Here is a 20076-nt window from a genome sequence, read left to right as displayed (position 1 = left end):
TAAATGGTTGTTGAAATCTTGTATAAGAATCTTTGCATTACCCTTTTGTAACTGAAATGATTAGTTCCATTATTTCACATACTTAGCCATAGATAACAGCAGCCAAAGTCACTGCTATACTGGATATTGATTCCTCCCTGAGTAGATTTCTAGATCTACTTATTTGCCTACTTCCAAGCTTGAGTAATCAGGGTGCCTGGGTGGCTCGCTCAGTCGGTTAAACATCAGACCCTTGGTTTCAGGTCAGGATCTCACAGTTTTGTAAATTCAAGCCCTGGGTCAGTGCAGAGCTTGCTTGAGATTCTCTCTCTCTCTCTCTCTCTCTCTCTTTCTCTCTCTCTGCCCCTCCCCTATTTGTGCTCTGTCTCTCTCAAATAAATAAATAAACTTTAAAAAAAGAAAAACACCCTTGAGTTATCATCTAACAACCTGATGGTTATGTAACTATCACCACTGGTTAGTTGTTCATTCTCTGTATCCACCTTGGGAAATAATTCATTGTCTTATAACAAAAGCGATTAAACATTTGAAGACAAAAAAAATACTACCAGGTAAAATAGTTCATTTGGAAATCTTTCTTAAATTATTATTATCATTTAATGCTCTATGCTTTGTAGGTACAAATTCATTCTGAAACAATGCTTGTGGAACTTTTCATTTAAAACCTGAACTCTTGAATAATTGACATTAAAATTGTTCGGCTGTGTTATACTTTCTCTTTTTACAAGAGAAAAACATTGCTTAAAGATGGGCCACCCACAAAATTTTGTAGATTGCAAGATCATCTCCCAGTTGCTTCAGGCTCTGTCAGATTTGGCTTATGAGTGCTCTGACTTTGAACATGTGAAGGAGGTAAAAGGTATCTTTGTATAAAGTATTATTCAAACAAACAAGGTCTTTCTTTAAGTTTATGCATTTCAATATACATGGGCGTTGTTCTTAAAAATATGGAATCAAAGTTGAAAGATTTTATCTATCAAAATGTGCTGATAAATGATACAGTGATAAATGCAAATTTCATGGTCAATACCAAAAGACCAAAAAAAAAAAAAAAAAGAGTCCTCTGCCATTGTTCATGTTTTATCTATTTTTTTAAAAACCATAGAGGGGAAAATACTCTCGGCGGGAAAAATGGAGCTTTACTGCAAAAAATGAATGCAAGAAATGGCACTTTAAGTAGTGAAGAGACGTGAAGCATTGCAACTTCATAGCCTGCTAAGGAGCAACAGCTGTACCTAATTTCAACTTGACGTGCTTCAGATCTCATGTTCATATAGGTATTTAATGATCCAAACATAATGGTCCTATATAGAATAATTACTTATATGAAGGAGCAAACTTCATACGCATTCCTTTTTAAATGATCCTTCAAGAGAAAAACTGCACTGGCTCTTTGAACACTGAATAGTCTCTTTCACCAATCCAAATGTTTGGGGCTAAAAAGCTTATCTTTTCAGAGAAAATAATAATAGTGATGAGGTTACTTCTTTTTGACAGACTCTTTTTGTCTCCCCCCTTCCCAGGATAGCCAGTACAATGAAAAAAGGTAGAATGCCAAGCCAATCATCAGGTCATACTGGTAGATAGTTACAAGAAAAATCAGAAACAAAAGGAAATAAGGTATTTTAGAGTTGGTATATTTCGAAAGCAGAGACTCACTGCTTTCAGTTTGACCTTCCTGAGCAGGGAGACTAGCAGAAGTAGAGCTCTCAGATTCCTTGGCATCTGAAGAGCCCAGTGATTGTCCAGAGTTGAATCCTTCCTTTCCATTACTTGCCTCTTCTATGTTCTCTACAGCTTCACTGATGGAAATCCTTGGCCGTGGAGATTTTTCCACACTGCATTCTTCTTGTTGAAAAATCGGGCTTATTAATCTTTCTCTGCTATTACCTGATGTCTCTATTCCTGAACTTTCAGACACTTCTTCAGGTGTAGGGTGCTTCTTGATACCCTGGATTTCACTTGTTGGATTACAATTATATTCTGATTTAGCAGAAATAGATTGGAGAGTCATGGTAGTAATCATATTCTCTACAGCAATTGCCTGTTCATGAGATGGCACTGAGGTTTTAACATGGTGATTGGAAACGTGAGAGCCATTCTGAGAAGCTCTATTAGTGTCTGAATTTAAAGCAGAATGAATAACAGCTTCTAGATCCATTTTCTTTGATGATTCTTGGACCTGCTTATGATCTCTATTTTCTAGAAATGTTTTTTTGTCTGTTGGTAACATTCCCAAATGTAAATCCAGTGTTGAGGCTGCCTTTTGATTGCCTGTAATGACCTGTAAAGTTTCGTCTACAAATGTGGTATTTCCAATGCCACGTTTCTTCCTGTCATGTGTCTTTCCAGGATTGTACATAGATGTGGTGTCTTCTTTCTCCATTTCATCTACATGCACATTACAAATACCCAAACGTGACTCCTTTTTAAAATCATTGTCATACATTACACCTCCTGTATCTCGTTGACAAAGGGTATAATGTGAATCATCATTTCTCCCTTCATGTGGATCAAACGCTGTTGCCTTTACCTCGATGGGCCTGTCACTTCGTGCTGTCTCTTGAGGTAGCTTGGCAATTATTGCTTTTTCTCTAGCAGACATGCTTTCTAGAGTACTTTCTGATGTTGTCTTAATTATATAAGCTGTACCTGCTTCTGCTCCCTCAGTAACACCATGATCAGCTAGAGAAGACAGTTCACAGCTCACTGTTTCTTGGCAGGTAAACAATTCTTCCTTAGGTGTAGCTTTCAAACTCCTTGTATTATCTCTTTTTCCCCACATGTCTTCACAATCTGCTTGTTCCTTGATCTGTTCTGTTCTATTTGTCTTACTCTCTTGTGAGTTTCTTTGACTTTCCAGAACATTCCAACTTTGTTTATGTTGTGCATTCTTATTCTGATCTTCAGGATCAATCCAATCTGATTTTTCTTCTTCAACTTGGAAAAGACAATCATTTCTTAAAACTTTTCCATTTTTTGGTGAACAAGCTTGCTCAGGCATCCCTCCTAAAGCGGCGCCATCTCTAGTTGAGAGACCATGCTCTGGAGTTGTTCGCACAGCTTCTTCCCAACTTAGACTTATCCTTGGTGAATGAAACGTATCTACTCTAATGGCCTGGTCAGGCATTGTGGTGTCTTTACTCAGCAGAATACTTAGGTCTCTATTACCAGCTCCAGTCCCTTCCATACTTATGTCAGAGTGGCCCTTCTTCCTTTCTTCATCATGCACGATTGAATGAAAATTTTTGCTTTGTTTTTCATTAACACCTGAATGTAATCTTTGCTCCTCCTTCTCAGTCTTACCATTGCCATGATCTTTCTTAGAAGATCCCTTTCCTATAGATTCTTCCAAATGGAAATCCAAACAGAAATCCCTTCTTAAACATTCCCAATCTTTCACTTCAATTTTCTGAGCTCCTCCTTCATGTTTTTTATTAAGGTTCTCTGTGACTAGTTGATCTGAGGAGGGATAAGATATTTGCACTCTGCTTCTCCGTTGGGCTGGATTAGCATTATCATCCAGTACTTCTCTGCTGCCGATATGTAATTGCACTAATTCATCATTACTAGTATCTCCCAATGGTGGCTTGATTTCTCCTGTATATGAAGTAATTTTTTCTGAAGGCTGATGACTACACTTACTTTCTGAGAAATCTTTTTCATTGCAGTAAAAATTCCCCTTTAAGGAGCTTTCTGCTGATGAACTTGGAGACAAAGGTCTTTTAAACAAGTCAGTGTATACTTCACCGTGGATTTGCTTCTTTTCTAACCCCTCAGCTTTATTTGGAAAATTGACCGGATCTATTGCAAATGTATTCTTTTCATCTCTGGAAGCAGTACTTCTTATTAAGCATTGATTTATCTTAGGGGATAAAGAACAAAAACAAAACAAATAGTGACCAAATGATTTTAAATATACAAAATGAACTAGATATATTTCATTAATGGGGCTAGCAATTAACTGGTAGATTTCCTTGGGATGTTTCAAATTTGTAGATTTTGTATAAATTCTGGAAGCCGGATGTTTTGGGGGGATCCTTGTAGGCTATGACTTGGGAATGAGATTAATAAGAAAAGGGACCAAAATTAATCACTCTCCTTCCCAGCTTCCAAATATCACATTGTATTATTCAACTATTCTTGCTTGTCATTGCACTTTCTCCTCACTTAGGATATACACATTGATAGCTCCATGCTAATCAATTAGAGAGCAGCTTCCTGGGTGCCCCTTGCTGCATTTACACTTGCTGTAGGTGCCCCTATTACAGTTTCTCTTATTAATATGTTTTCTGCAAAGCCTCTGCAAACTATTAATAGCAAAACGTCACTCAAAGAAAAGTGAGGGAGTTAATGTCTCTGCAAATTCTGTTTTAATGACCCTCTGCCAACTGGTACTCAAATGTATTTGAGCTCTTCAGTGATGCCAACTGTCAGGATTTAACAGTGAGATGCCTGTGTTTTTTTTTTCTCCTCATAACTGACATTTGCATGATCTCAATAATTATATGCAAATCTTACGTTTTCCCCTTCTTCTCACATAAGGCTCATGTTACTTGTCAACTGCACAGCTGTCTTGTAAGCCAATGCCTGTGGGTTCCACAGATTTGGTTGTATTTCCATCTATTATAGAGCTTCATTGTTTTATGCATTAACGTCAGTATGGAGCAAATTAGCATCTAAATTACAGCTCCCTGTTCATTTATTGGATGTACAATTTCAGTAACTTCTAAACAAACTTTTATATTTGAGCCTGCTCATTGTAATGAGGTGTATTGGTGAAGTATGTGATTTTTCAGGGCCCTTTCATTATATTCTGTGGTTTGAAAAAAATGGCGATGTTAACTTTCAGCTAGTGAGAATTCTCACAATGGGTGACAACTTTGTAGTTTCTTAAAGTTGGAGCAAAGTAAATTGCATACTTTAGTGATGCAGCTTCCATATCTCTATAGAAAAGGTAGAAAATGTGGGGAAAGAGATGAGCTCTATTTCTTTTCTTTTCCAGCACTGACACTTGAAGAGGCAAATGTCAGTTTAATCTTAGATGATTATGAATCCATGTATCCTAATGATATGAGCTCCAACCAAATACAGTAAAGGATAAATTGCATTATGTGACTCATTTACTCCCATTTCTTCCTTTGTGATAAAAATGCTATCTAAAGCATCCCCCCAAAAATTCCAAATAGATTGAATGTTCACCAAGTGTGAAATTTATGATAACAAATTTAATACTAAATTGTACAGTGCTGGATTTGTTTCCTGTTTAAAAAATATAGCACAGGCTATTTTCTCCTCATTTGGTAATTTAATACTTTCCAATGACACAGAACTGTGAGAGTCTCATGAAGATGGAAGGAAGTTTTTAAAAATGCTGCTAAATGCATGAATCACACTTGAAGAGCTGGACAGACTCTCACAATCATCTAGTCCAGCCCTCTCATTTTACAGACGAGTTTATGCTAAGTGTACACTTGTCACAAAGATTAGAAATGCACATCAGGATAGTGCTACCTCTTCTATAATTCCTACAAACTATTACTCAGAGCCGCTGGTAAAGAGATAAGAAATGAATGTCATTAATTTGCCACTGCAGAGACCAGAAGCAACATACTGAAATCAAAGTGCCTTCTTGATCAAGCTAGAGATGCGAGGACAGAAAGGCTGTGCTTTCACATTTGCAAATTATATTAGTTGAAACTATCGAAAGGCAGGCGTTGCAGCATCTTTGAAGCGTAAATGGATTCATAGTCTCTAATACCCTGGCAACCGGAACACTTACCATCAACTCTAATTCTTTTTCATTATGTTCATCATGTTCTCTGTTTACATCTTTTACATTTTGATTACTGGTTTCCGAGTCTTTCTTTTCCTCGTGGGAACAAACAATTGTTGGGATATAGGTATCTGCAAAGTTAATACAATTGTATCTATGTGAAATTATTATCATCAGAGGCTTTAACAAAAGACAGATTTTGTTTAAAAATTAGATTGAAAAAGTCAAATAAAAAATAGTACCTGTAGTCTTTGAATTCTCAAAGTCATTCTCATCTGATGTCACTAATGATTCTTCTTTACTGTCAAATTTAAAACAAAATATTATACATGTTTTCTGGGACTACATCTTCTAAGTATTTTTGTACAGGGGAAAAGTCAAACGAGTAGCAAGCCAAATAAGTATTATATAACCTTTCATATTTTCTTGCATTACTTGATAAGCTTTCTAAATAAAATTGATCTCTTAGAATAATTCAATAGCAAATATTAATAGTAGAAAAAATTTTAAATAACTTACATAAAGCTATATTTCTAAACAAGATTGTGTTGCCTATATTAAAACTTATATAACCAAAGTAAAAAAAATGTAAATGTTGAATATTTCATCATTCATGAATTTAATCGTTGCAAGTGAGAACATTTTTCTTTGGGTTTAAATGATAAAGTTTTATGAACTGTCAGTCCATTTGTGGTCATGGAAATTGCTTTTTAATGTTCTAATTATTAATTTTTTGCATTTTACATTACTCAAAATTCTTTCATTTGGATGAATGAAAAGGAAAAAAGGAGAAAACAACAAACTTACTAAAAACTGAAAGGCAGCTAAATTTGTATTCAGTTCAAAGACTTTATGTGTGTACTGCCACAGGCTAATTTTATAAATATGACTTCAGATTGCTCATATGAAAGCATATATTTTCTTTCTTTAATGATTTGGGTTGCATTTCCTTTATGATAATATTCTGCATTTTGATTAAGGTAAATATATTTTTATTTCAAATCCACTCTGTTTGTAGATTTATTTGTGGAATCTAGAATTTAGATTTGTCCATGACACTAAGCAAGAAAAATGTTACTGAAAAAGTCCATTTTGTGTAGTTATATCACAAGTCAATCTATCAGAAATGGTTGGCCCAGTGTCCACATTTTCTCATATTATCTCAGCTGAATTTTCTTCTAGTGACTTTTCTCAATGACTTTTTCTTGAATAAAATGCACCTAGAGAATTGGCAAAGTCTGATAAAGTTGTGTAATAGAGTCTACTCTTCATTTCATGGATAATGTTGATCCAAACTCCAAGAAAGCCAATCTTTTTCAACAAACCATGATAAAACTGAAAATTCTTCCATCTGGGCTTTGCAAGAAAGAAATTCAGTTTTGTACATATTTATAATGCTTAATTTTAACTTGCCAAAAATATTTGGTATTTTCCAGTGGGCCCATTAAAGAAAATAATGTTTCTATATAAATATAGTATCACTGGAAAAATATACCATTTACATAGTGGATACTGACTTAATCTATAAATATGTATTGTTTAATGAAGCCAGTAACTATGCAAAGATTTATTTTTGTTTAAATGCAAATTGATGCATTTCTCCTTCTCCATGTACATAATATATAGGAACTTAAAAAATACAAACCATTATACATCATTTGATTGTTCTTGCTTCCTCTTTATCCCCATAACAGTGTTGAAAATCTCATTTGTAGAGGGAAAATCATAGACATTTAAAGCCTTATGTTTTTGACTAACCAAATGCTATCAATCATTTTTCTAAATTAATTCTCTAAGATATTTCAATTTTTAAAAAATGAGTGCATCAAAAGGAAATAAACGTTCTTCTAACTCATTTTGGGGATAAATAAGTAGTTACTAAACCGTGTATTATTATATTGGTGTCTTATGAAACATGTAAATACAGAAATATGGCAGGGGAAATCTTAGATTCAGGAATAAATACAAGAAAGAGCAGCTGAAATACATGAAATTTAAATATTATATCAAATATCTATGCGGTAAACTAATAGAAAATGTGTAAGACTCCTATAAGGAAAAGAATAAATTGTATCAAGAAATACTAAAAACCTAGAAAAATTGAGAAACATACCATGTTCATGGATAAGAAGAAGATACATGAAAGTATTCTTTCCCAAATTAATCCACAGATTCAATCCAATTCTAATCAAAATTCCACAATATTCTTTTATAAAATTTGAAAATGTGATTTTAAAGAGAAAAACAAAGGGCTCAAGAGAAATTAAATATTTATGAGAAGTAGCTGTGAGGAAAACTTGCTCTACCTGATTTCAAAAGATCTTATGAAGTTTTAGTTACTGAAATAGTTATGTTGTGGGATGCGAGAGTGGGTGGCTGGCTCAGTTGGTTAAATGTCTGACTCTTCATGTTGGCTCAGGTCACGATCTCATGGTTCATTAGTTCTAGCCCCACATCAGACTTTGTGCTCATAGTGCAGAGCCTGCTTTGGGTTCTCCTTCACTCTGCCCCTCCTCCCATCTCTCTTTCTCTCTCTCTCTCTCTCAAAATAAACAAACTTTAAAAAGACAGTTATGTTGGCACAGGGACAAAGAATTAGAGCTTAGTAACAGATTCTCACATAAATAGAACTTGGGTATATGACAAACATATTATATCACATAGCAGGTAATAAGGGATTTTTCAATACATGGAGACAGGAAAAATGACTACTCTTATGAGAAAAAATGAAATTGGCACAACATATATTCAGAAATCTACTCTGGATGGATTAAGTTCTGAAATGTCAACATTCTTGAAATTCTTAACAGAAAATACATGTGAATATATCATAGAATTCAGAGTAGGAAACATTTTCTTAAATAAGAAGAAAAAAGTGGCTATATAAGGGATTGTCAGATTAACTATATTGAAATTTAAAACTAGTTCATTAAAAGACATATGTATAAGAGAAAAGTATAAATTACAAACTAGGAAAAATGCAAAATTAACACAAATAAGTATCAAGACTACATAAAGAAGTCCTACAAATCAATAAGGAAGTACAAACATTTCAATAGAATCAGGAGAGAGAGACAGACATTTCATAGAAGACAAACTTCATATAAGCCCATAAGCACATTAAGTGGTAGTCAGTATGGTTAGAGAACAAAGAAATGTCAATCAAGACCATAAAGAGATAGTCTTTAAATCTATTTAATTGATAAAAATTGCTATCAACTACGGAATCTTGTAACAACCCAAATTACCATGAACAGAAGAGTAGACAAAACGATGGCATATCACGAAAAGGAACATTACATAGCACTCAGAATTAATAAACCACAGAGGCATACAACAATATGGATAAATCTTAGTAACATAATACTAAATGAGTAGTCCAAAAACATTAAATCAGAGGATGTTCTTTTTCATATGCTAAAAACTACCAAAATAACTTGATATATATATGAAAGAAAACAGAATATGCTAAGAAGCTAAATAAACAAGAAAGCTTGATTGTCAAGATCATGGTTATACCAGGTGGGGCAAATTGGGATATGAAATGAGAAAATGAGATGGTTATAAGTTGGTTATTGTTTTGAGTTTTGAGTTTTGCAGGTGCTTATTACATTATTTAAAATATCTAGTTAAATTCTAGTTTCAGATAATTTGTTAAGACAAATGAGTTGCTCTCTGACTTAGAAGATGTCTAGTGTTAAAATCCCACTCTAAAACTCAAAGTGTCAGTCATATGACCAATTACATCTAAAGAGTATAATTAAAATAACTTTAGAAGAATTGAGGAAACAGACAATTGAGTAAATGCACAGCATCCTTTCTACTCTTCCCTTATCTTTACCTTTTTGTTCTCACACTCCAGAGCCTGCTTGGGGTTCTCTATCTGCCCCATTCCCACTCGCTCTCTCTCTCTCTCTCAAAATAAATAAAAATAAAAGAACTTTAAAAAATGTAAGGTCATTCATTCTTCTAGAAGATCTTTTGATCACCCACTCTCATAACTTCCAATAAGCCCTGGTAAATTAAGGATAAATAAACTATAGTCTTTTGTCTCTAGGAAGCTATAATGTAGTGACTGAAATAGATGCACCGATAGGCAATTATAATCATTATAATAAGTGATAAATATTATAATAAATTATGGAATATTATACATATTCTCTAAGATAAAAAAAGAGGATAGAAACAAGGAGGCTATTCTGTGGGGGAATCATGGAATTTTTCACAAAGGAAATAACATTTTGAGTTACTGAGTTATCAAGAAAAGTAGGAGTTGGACAATTAGAGAAGAATGGCAAGGTCATTCTAGACAGAGGTAATAACAAATGGTAAAATATTTAAGGGTATTTAGGGATTTTAGGCAGCACAAACGCAAGAGACACATTCAGAAAAGAAATGTATTGGAAGGAAAGAATGCTAAGGAACAGAACTGGAATTAGAGTAGGTTTGGTTTTTTTTTAAGTTTTTTATTTAAACTTTAACACATAGTGTAATATTGTTTCAGGTGTACAATTTAGTCATTCAACACCTCCATACAACACCTGGTGCCTATCACAGCAGGTGCACTCCTTAATCCCCATCGCCTATTTAACCCACCCCCATGCCTCCATTTCCTCTCCAGTGACTATCAGTTTGTTTTTGAGTATGTTTTAAAGGGCTTAGCATACTGGGCAAAGTGGATCTGAATCCTTTAAGCATATTTTTAGCCACTTCAGGTGGTGGTGGGGAAAGGGAGTTCAGTGGGAGAGAAACATGGTCAGATGTCCATTTCAGAACTGATCTCTGGAGGTACATTGAGGAACGTTCCTAATGAGAACCTGGAGACAATGACCCATGGTGGGGCCGGAAGACTAGTCATGAGAGGACTGCAGTCTTTCAGGCACAAAATGATGAGGGTTAAAAATAATGGCCAAGAGGGAAGAATGAAATTTGAGTTACAGCTTTTCATGTAGCAACAATATGATTGTTGATCAATTCTTGTAGATATATTTTAAAAATGACTAAAGCTCATTCACTCATTAGATTGAGACATCTACTATTTTTCCTGCTAAGACCTAAGTAAGGGAGAGTTTGGTCTTGTAGTTAACTGGGGCTCCTGCACTACCAGTCAGTAAGGTGTTGAATTAGTCTGCAGGGTGGTTTCTGATCTCTTATGGGCGAGGTGATCTGCTTCTCAGGTACCCACGAGAACCACCTTGCTCCCTAATCTCACATGCTTGGACAGGGGACCCTCAAATTATGCTTATTAGTTTCCAGGATATTATTCTAGTCATTCACTGGGGAAAAAGAAAATGCCCTTGCATCCATGCTGTTCACCTGCGCCCATAATATTCTAAGTAGTTTTAGTCAGCTCCAGGTTGTAGCCAACTTGTTTTGCTAGATTTGGGCATTCTATCTTGATGAATTTCTAAGGAAATAAAGATCAAGCTCATAACGAAACTTTAAGTATCCCAGTTGTTCAGGAGACCTGCTACCTTGTCCTTCTCTTTTCCCATGAATACTATAGCTCTTGATATAACAACAGTTTCCCAAATCTCCTTTCATATCAGAACCACCCGGTCCTATATCTGTAGGTTTTAAATTAATAGACCTGCACACGGAGGTAGGGAGGGAATGGAGAATGTTATCACTGGTAATCTCCTAAATTGATTTCATGTGAGGCAGATTGGCAAGCCCCAATATGGACGTGATGTGTCTCAGTGCTGAGTCCACTGGGTCTCACTCTGCAGACCGCCCCTGCCCTAGACGATAGGCAGTGGAGTCATTCTGCCTTAGTTGGCTCTCCTGGCCCCAAACCCAGTTCTGTTACTCCCTGTTGGTTTGATGTGCCTTTGTAACATTCTTTCCTACGATTTAGGAAACACTTATGAGTAAAGAGAAATAAAGGCTAATGAAAGGTTTCTAGTTTGAGAATTCAGAAGGATGGAACTACCCTCACCTGAGATGGAGAATTCAGGAGGAGAAGCAACAGTGAAGAAGAGTAGATGAGTTTCATTGAAGGAAATGTGTTAGGTTTAGAAGGCCTTTGGGCTTTTGACCAAATGGGAAATGAAAATTAGTGCTTATTGAGTGAAAAATGCCCAGATTATGTTGTTTTTTCTTTTATCTCTCATAATATCATTGCACAAAGGCTGGCATAATCTTTACAATTTAAATTTTCCCCCACTTCAAAGAAATGGGATGTAACACTGAAATTTTATGTGATGGCCTCAAGTAGATAATATGTATGTCCTAAATGTGTAAATAAATTAATGGTTTCCAGTCAATAATGATCCTTATGAAGTCTAATAGTATCTTAAAATACATAGCAATCTATATTAATTCATTCAATCAATCATCATTTATCAAATATTTAAGTACCCACAATTTCCCAAATATTGTACTAGATCATCACAATGAATAAGACCTAGTTCCTGCCTTCAAAGGGCTCCCAAACCAGTAGGGAAGACAGATACTTTTTACATGAATCACAGTGTAATAAATGTGTGCTCAATGGGGTGAAGGATGGGATAGAAATGGTTCCCAGGAGGATCTGGTCTCTAAGTTGAAAACTAAACAAAAAGTAACACTAGTTAGGGAAGAGGGGAGTGGTAATTCTAAGTCTAAAGCGTCATGTATAAATACATTATCGGTAAAAAAAAAAAAAGAGCTATTGTAAATATGTCAAGAAATTTAAGATACAATTTTGGAAGAATGAAAGATTAAAACCCTGGGTATCAAATAATAGCCAGTTCAAGAAGCACAAACTTAAAATCCTAACAATGCTTCTTAAAATGTGACTCACTGACCTCCTATATAAAAATGACCGGGTACTCATTACAAATGCTGCTTTGAAGACCCAAAACCAGATCTGAATCAGCATGTCTGGAGTGGGGAGTAGGCATTTTTTTAGAACCCTCAGACATGTTCTAGTGTTTGAAAACATATAGTCTAACTGCTCATATAAGAGCTATAGGAAGGCACTCTAAGAATCCAGGGAAGTGATGTAGGAAGTTGCTCCTTATATCTCTGACTTTTCAGCAAGTAACATCCAATTATGTAATGATGGCTGCAGCTCTATGCACAAAAGAAAAAAACTGATTATGTATCACATATATTCAGAAAATAAGTACATTGGAAAACAGACCAGTCTATGTAACCTATCTAGTACATTAACAAGAAAACAATAATTTGTGTTTCGAGTTAGCAGTTAATCACTCAAAACTTGAGTCAGTTCTACAATGCCCTACCTCTTAGCCTCATATAACTTCAGAAATTTTATCTTACTTCTTTTGCCAAACTCTTCCAATTCATAAGACCTCAGTTCCGTAAGAGGCCTCATAGTTGGATAGTCCCATCCCATTATAGAATAGACAGAAACACTAAAGCCTAGTGAAACAGTATGGTCACACACACTAGCCAGTAGGTAAACGAGAACTATATTCAAATTTCTCGGTCACCATGCCAATGTTCTCTAGTAAAGGGTCAAACCAGAGTGAAAAAGAGCAGAAAGATTTGGATGTAAATCTTGTTTGCCACTTACTAGCCAGCCATGTGACTTCAAACATGATACTTAATCTCTCTGAGCCTCAGTTTTTCCCAAAATAATGCCTCCTCTTTATACAGGGCTATTATTTAGCATAGTCTCGATATGTAGAAGTGTTTAATAAGTTTATTATTATTGTCACTACTGTGTGGTAAATATGTTCTATAACACCATAGTACCCAAGTCCCATCTTTTTCCTTTCACTTGGATTTATCTGTATTTTTTTAATGTTTACCAATATTCTCTGTTATCTTTAATTCACAATCTACTTTTTTAAATGTTTTTTTAATGTTTATTTATTTTTGAAGGAGAGAGAGACAGAGTGTGAGTGAGAAAGGGGCAGAGAGAGAGGGAGACACAGACTCTGAAGCAAGCTCCAGGCTCTGAGCTGTCAGCACAAAGCCCGACATGGGGCTCAAACTCACAATCAGTGAAATCATGACCTGAGCTGAAGTAAGACACTCAACTGACTGAGTCACCCAGACACCCCCACAAGCTTCTTTCAAGAGTAAAATTTGCAACCCATGATAGCATACTTGCCTAGCTGTTTTTAATGTGCCTTTCTCAGAGGACCATCTTCCAAAGAAAAATCATTAGATCTTCAGTGAAAGTAACCTTTTATTTAAAAGTGTCCTCTCCAAATATGGTGTGTGTGGGAATGTTAATTCACACTTTCTTTTATCACCCAATTGTTTTACTCGGTGTCAAGATTTAGGCACTGTATTAATGCTACTGCAGTTTCTGGGTATATGGACCTTCTCCTTTAACACTGTCAAAATATAGTAGGTTTTGTATAAGTAATCACATGGTTTTCCTAAGGACCTGCAATGCCATTGTACTAAAAGTTCATCTGTTTCTTAAAATAGGAGTGAAATGTCTCAGAGACCCATCCACACAATCTCCATCTGATGTGATGGAATTACCTAAGCAGTCAGGGTAAATGTCAGGATTAGGTTGTCGGCAGCAAAAGTGTAACTCTCTTCCAAGAGGAATAAAAAAGTTGGCATAAAAAAGGATCACTTCGAAAGTGAGTCATGGCTTCTCTTTGTGTCTCCTTAACTCTGCTTGAATATGCTCGGCACTGTTCAAAGAGAATCAAACTTTCACTCTGAGATAAACAGCTAAAAAATAAATAAATGCTGAACACTTCAAGAAGTTCAGCCTGTCCTCTTGTTCAAAGCTTGTGACCACATTTTATTTCCTTTATTATCCTCCTTTAAAGAAAGAATGGGGGTGCCTGGGTGGCTCAGTCGGTTCAGCGTCCGGCTTCGGCTCAGGTCATGATCTCATGGTCTGTGGGTTTGAGCCTCGCGTCAGGCTCTGTGCTGACAGCTAATGAACCTGGAGCCTGCTTCAGATTCTGTGTCTCCCTCTCTCTCTGACCTCCCCTGCTCATGCTGTCTCTCTTAAAAACAAATTTAAAAAAACATAAAAAGAAAGAATGGAAAATAAATGAATGGGAGCTTTTAAATTAGAAAAAATATGTACCTCAATTGAGATTTTTAAAAAAAATGCACTTAAAAAGAGTACGTTAGCCTTGGCATTAACACTGATAAATGGCTACTTCTAGAAATACTGAAAAGCCTTTCCTAGGATAATAAGTACATATCATGTACTATTTATTTTCATAGTTTTATGATGATATTTTCCTGAAAATTCACTTTCCAGTGTTCTGACATTTTTTAAAGCCATCTCTGAGTTAGAAGAAGGAGGAAAGCAAAAGCTTGTACTTAACGAGAGGTGAAGATTGTAATACATTAACTACAAGGGCTTAATATCTATTCCTTTGGTGTTACGATACCAGGAGTCTTCCCTTGATCATGAGTAAAACCAAAAACAGAAGCGAAATATATGATCAAAAGAGAGAGAATTAAAGAGATAAATTTCTAATTGTGCACAGAAATATCTAAGGGAAAAACATTTAAAGGCATGATGCAGAAGGGATTTACATTGAAAGATGAATTACAGTTCAGTTCCTTGATGATAAAGAAAGGACAGTAAAAGGAAGACAGCTCTGCATTATTAACAGGGATTGAAAGAAGCAAGAAATAATCTTAAAGAAAAAACTTCAAAATTTTTAAACAGCTTTATATTCCCTTCGATGCTGAATCTGGAGATGAATAACTAATATAGTAAGGAACATGGATTTTGTGGACATCACATTCCTTATCTTTAAAGTGAAAGCTCTGGATTAGATTAGGGATATCTAATACAAAACCCTCACGCTGGCCTCTCTCTCCAGCATCCATGGCAAGCACTGATACCAGATCAAGGGATTTCCTTGCTGAGACTAGACTGAGCTTCATAAACCTTCTCCACACAGCCTGGCATCCACCACCCAGCAACCCCTTTATTGTTCAAATTGGAATGAATTTGCTCTTCTCACTTTTGCTATTAAATAACATGCCTTCCAGTTTTAAAGTTCTATATTTATATAAGTAATGGTAGTATCTTTGAATATAATTTTGAAATGTTTAATTTGGAAAATTCTTAAGCTACTTAAAACATAAAAATCCTAGGAGAATCAATAGAAATAGCTGTTAACTTAAAACTATAATACAGTCAAAAATAAACTCCTGATAAAATCTTATGGCCAGCAGTGTCAGTTCAAATGGACAGAAATCCTACCTGCACAGTGTGTGAGATAATCTTATATTCTTTATAATAAAGATTACAGAATCATTTACTTCCATATTATTTTACTTTTGTCCAGGTAGAACATTTCAGATAATGTAACATTACCAGTATCATAACTGGTTGGGATAGACAAATGTATTGGATACTACATACCATATAAGCTAATTTATTACTTTTAAAATATAATCATAAACCATGGCAAACCACATGCCCCTTGAGTAAACTCTAATGAACTGCTCAACCATTCAAGAAAACATACTACATTAGGGAGCAGATGGTTTCATGGGGTCATTTTCTTGTTTTCCATTTACTACATTCCTGAAATCTTCTCTACTTCGATTTCTCAATGACAGCATTGCCCATTGCCTCAGTGCTTGATCTTGAATATGTGCTGGAAACAATGGTACTATTTCTTCTTGATGCAGGAAATTTCAATAACTGAAAAGCATACTTTTGCTGAAGAATTCTTTGTTGAGTTTTTATTCCAAAGTTTCTTCAATTCATAATTGTTTTTCCTACTCAGGATTGTCCCTTCAAATCTGCTTTGTTACATCAAAGTGCTGGGTGCTGGGGTTGTTTTTTTTTTTTTTTTCTTGCTCACCTCACCTCACAGTTATCAGGACAAAAAACTACTTAGATTTAATTCTGTGATTGCATCAGGGCAACATGTGCCATTTTGTAGCAACATGTATTTTCCAAAGAGGTACTAAATTGTGAGGATCTAGGAGGATCTTGGAGGTTCAAGTGTGTATCAGAAATTATAGTTGCTTGGGGAGGGGATGTAATTATAAGCAGAATCCATGAATTTTAAGTGAAGAGGGCTTATAGGTAAACCTGGCCCACAACCTGCCGGTTATATTCCAGTGAGAGAGAAATGTGAATGTTTGTAAATGACGGGTACTGGGAAAACTAAAGAATACACATCAGAGAGATTTTGAAGAAAATTCTTAAACTTATTGGCCCAAAGTCCTTATTTCACTTGAGTTCTTAAGGGAAGTAATTGTCACCCATGGAGTAGGTGGGTGACAAGAAACTGGTGATTGTTCCGCTGAGATTCTTGCTACTTCAGAAGTCTGACATTCTTTTTCTCCACAGTTCCCCAGCAAAATGATTGCTAAGAGCTTTATACCATCTCCATCTTTCAAAAATTATCAGAGTGTTGTCATGTGATTTTTTTCCCCAAAGGATACTAAATTACAGGCACTATTTTTTTTTCATAATGATACTGATTTGTCTCTGGTTGTATAAAAAGTCATTATTCAGAGTCCTGACTACTGAGCCAGCTAATTGCAGTTGATGAAATTCTTATTCAACATGTTTTCTTTGTGGAATCTACATGTAAGCATTGCCTAGCTACTTGGTTTCTTAAATCCTGAGTACTGACAGCCCAGATTTATAGCATTTGTGTTATGTGCTGTTTTGAAACTTTTAAGAACAAGTAATTTTGATCCCTGCTGTGACCAAAATATCTCTTAGAAGTAAATAAAATAAATGTGTGAAGCACTGAAAAAATATAAATAAATATTTCTATAGACGAAAAAAGAAGAAGAAATTTAAAATGTAAATTGATAAATCCAGTGTGTGTTTGGAAGGGTTGGGAGACAGAGTTGATACAAAGGAGCACAAGGCTTCCAGACTTGGAAATCCAATTATTCAAGAAGTGACACTTCTTGGAAGGAATTGTTGCCAAAGTGAAGGTGATGGGTATGAAGTCAGAGCACCGACCTGCAACTGTTCCCCTGAGCATCTTCGCCCTCAGTTTTGTCTCAAGATAGCAGTGTTGACAAGTGTTTGTTTGTTTGTTAGCTTTTATGGGGAATAAAGTGTTAAGAAAATTCTCCAACTTTTTTCCCAGCTTCTGTCCATTTCTGTCTCTTGGCAAAGAATTTCAAGCATATGTCAATACTCTTTCCTTCATCTGGAAAGTAAGTTATGTGAGATGGTATATAATTCAGTAGAAATACTGGAAGAACAATTCTTCAGTATTTCTTATAGGAGATCACAGGTTTTATGTTTGTAAAATCTTCCCAGATATCTTAAATATAATAACTGGGACCAACAAAAGTAGAAGAATGCCAAAGCACGTTGGAAAAGTTACAATACGCAGTGCCTTTCTATGACTACCTTTGTTAAATTTATAAGCTATAAAGTCATTTTTAGCTCATTTCTTCGTTGCTATGAAATTAGTATATGTCTGCTATTCCTCTATGTTTTTAATTTTTTATGTTATCAGCTACTGCTTTTTAGTTTTAATGAGTATTTATGACATGAAATCTGTTGTAATTCACTTCCATTCTCAAGCAATTCAGTTTCACAAACATATTTCCAAACTAGCTCTTCTACTTAATGTTAATCGTAGCATAAATTGATATATCAGGGAAAAGAGAAATACGGTAAATTGGGTTGGATGGTTTATGTTAAAATCCAAATAAGAACCCTATTATCCAACTGGATTTGTATTTAGCTGCATTTGAAAAGTTTTCTAGGCAGACTGAGTAAGGCTTAAAGCATTATTTCTAAATTTAATGCTTTTGTGAACTTACGTCACACATTAAAATTATCTTAATGCACCTTTTTGTCAATTCTTCACAATAGTATTACAAAAGGAAGGGAGGAGAGGATACATTTAAAAAGCAAATGAAAAAGAACTCAATGGGAGCCTATTAGGCTACCTGTTGATGAGCATGTAAGAGAGTCATTAATATGCGGCTCATTGACATGATAGGCCATAATGACTCCTCTAGGGACGGTTCAGTCTATTGTGTCAGAGACTAGTTAGGGATTCATTAACGCAAAGACTCGTGACTTCTTAATATGCAAAGTATTAATGCAATGCACTGAAGCATCCCTCACAAATGTCCACATTTTGCATTACATGTTTTCTTTGCCACCCTTCACCTACACCTTTTGTGAACTACTTTCTTTCTTCCATCTTCTGTTGTAGATTTCTTCACAAAAAATTCTGTACTCCTGTGGAATCTACCACTTCACTTTCAGTGACCTCCTCTCCTTCGGTCTATGTTTCTTGGATTTAATGCAGGTTTACATATACAAATCCCTTGAACATTTTCAAGAAAGCAGTAAAAATTCAGCATAAAATTTGATTTGATATATTTCTTTAGTGTCAAACTGGTTTTTGGCTAAAGGCAGGACAACATGAACAAAGTAGTTGTTTTTAAAAAATGAGACTCTAAAACATGAATAGTATCATTTTTCCTGAAGGTGGGAGGGGAAAGAGAAAAAGCCGAGAACAGCCCAAGAGAGAAGACACAGGAAAAAAAGTTTAATTAAACCAAGTAAGAAGAGTAAGTATTCATACCAATGTAATACATTAAATGAAGAAATGAATTTAAACTACTTAATGTCTGGCATTTTGCACACTGCAAAAAGATGAAGTTAATATCCATGTTTCCTATTGAAACAATAAGAAAAAAATATTTTAGAGTGAAAGTTGTTCTGTTTTTGTCTTTGAATTAATATACCTTAAAGATGGGATAAAACATATTCTTTATTCCTACAGCAGAATTCGCTACAGAATTCATGGGGAGATATTCAAATATTTTTTGAAACTTATCCACATATAATGTGGAGAAAATATAATAAACCTTTTCATGTGGGACTTTATATACTACCCATATTCATTTTCTTGCACTTTATTACTCTAGCCTTGTCTAAAATACAATACCTTCTCTACTAAATTTCAGGAGAAACAGACTATTTCTAAATTCCATAAGCCCTACGCTCTGCAGTGAGTCTACAGAAGTCTATTTATCGTGAAATTTGTATTTCCATATAAAATTAGTATTTTTTTAAGCTAACAGCTTTATTGAGGTATAATGTATATATAAATTCACCCATTTTAAGTGTACAATTCAGTAATTTTAGTAGATTTAGTACATTTTCAGAGTTGTGCCATCACCAAAACCTAATCTTAAAACATTTGCGGCACCCTAAAGGGAAACTTCATGTCCCCAAGAATCACTCTTCATTCCCCATCCACAGCCCTGGAAGTGTGAATCTTCCTGTCTCTATATATTTGCCTAATCTGGGCATTTCATACAAATGCATTTATGCAGTATGTGTTCTTTCATGTCTGGCTTCTTTCGCAGAGCATCATGTTTTGAGGCTCATCTGTGTT

General features: G+C 35.1%; 1 protein-coding gene across 1 annotated transcript in view; it reads right to left on the bottom strand.

The window, feature by feature from the left end:
• Positions 1 to 354: 354 nt before the first annotated feature.
• PPP1R3A (protein phosphatase 1 regulatory subunit 3A) overlaps positions 355 to 20076 on the bottom strand; it is a 39146-nt gene continuing 19424 nt past the window's right edge. The window contains exons 2-4 of the mRNA XM_029955820.1: positions 6019 to 6077; positions 5783 to 5907; positions 355 to 3865 (exon numbers count right to left, since the gene is read on the bottom strand). Coding sequence (XP_029811680.1) covers positions 1481 to 3865; positions 5783 to 5907; positions 6019 to 6077 — 2569 coding nt within the window. The 3' untranslated portion in view covers positions 355 to 1480. The remainder of the gene's footprint in view (positions 3866 to 5782; positions 5908 to 6018; positions 6078 to 20076) is intronic.

This window comes from Suricata suricatta, chromosome 2 (assembly GCF_006229205.1).
Source record: "Suricata suricatta isolate VVHF042 chromosome 2, meerkat_22Aug2017_6uvM2_HiC, whole genome shotgun sequence".
NCBI lineage: Eukaryota > Metazoa > Chordata > Mammalia > Carnivora > Herpestidae > Suricata > Suricata suricatta.
This window is presented reverse-complemented; position numbering and strand designations above follow the sequence as displayed.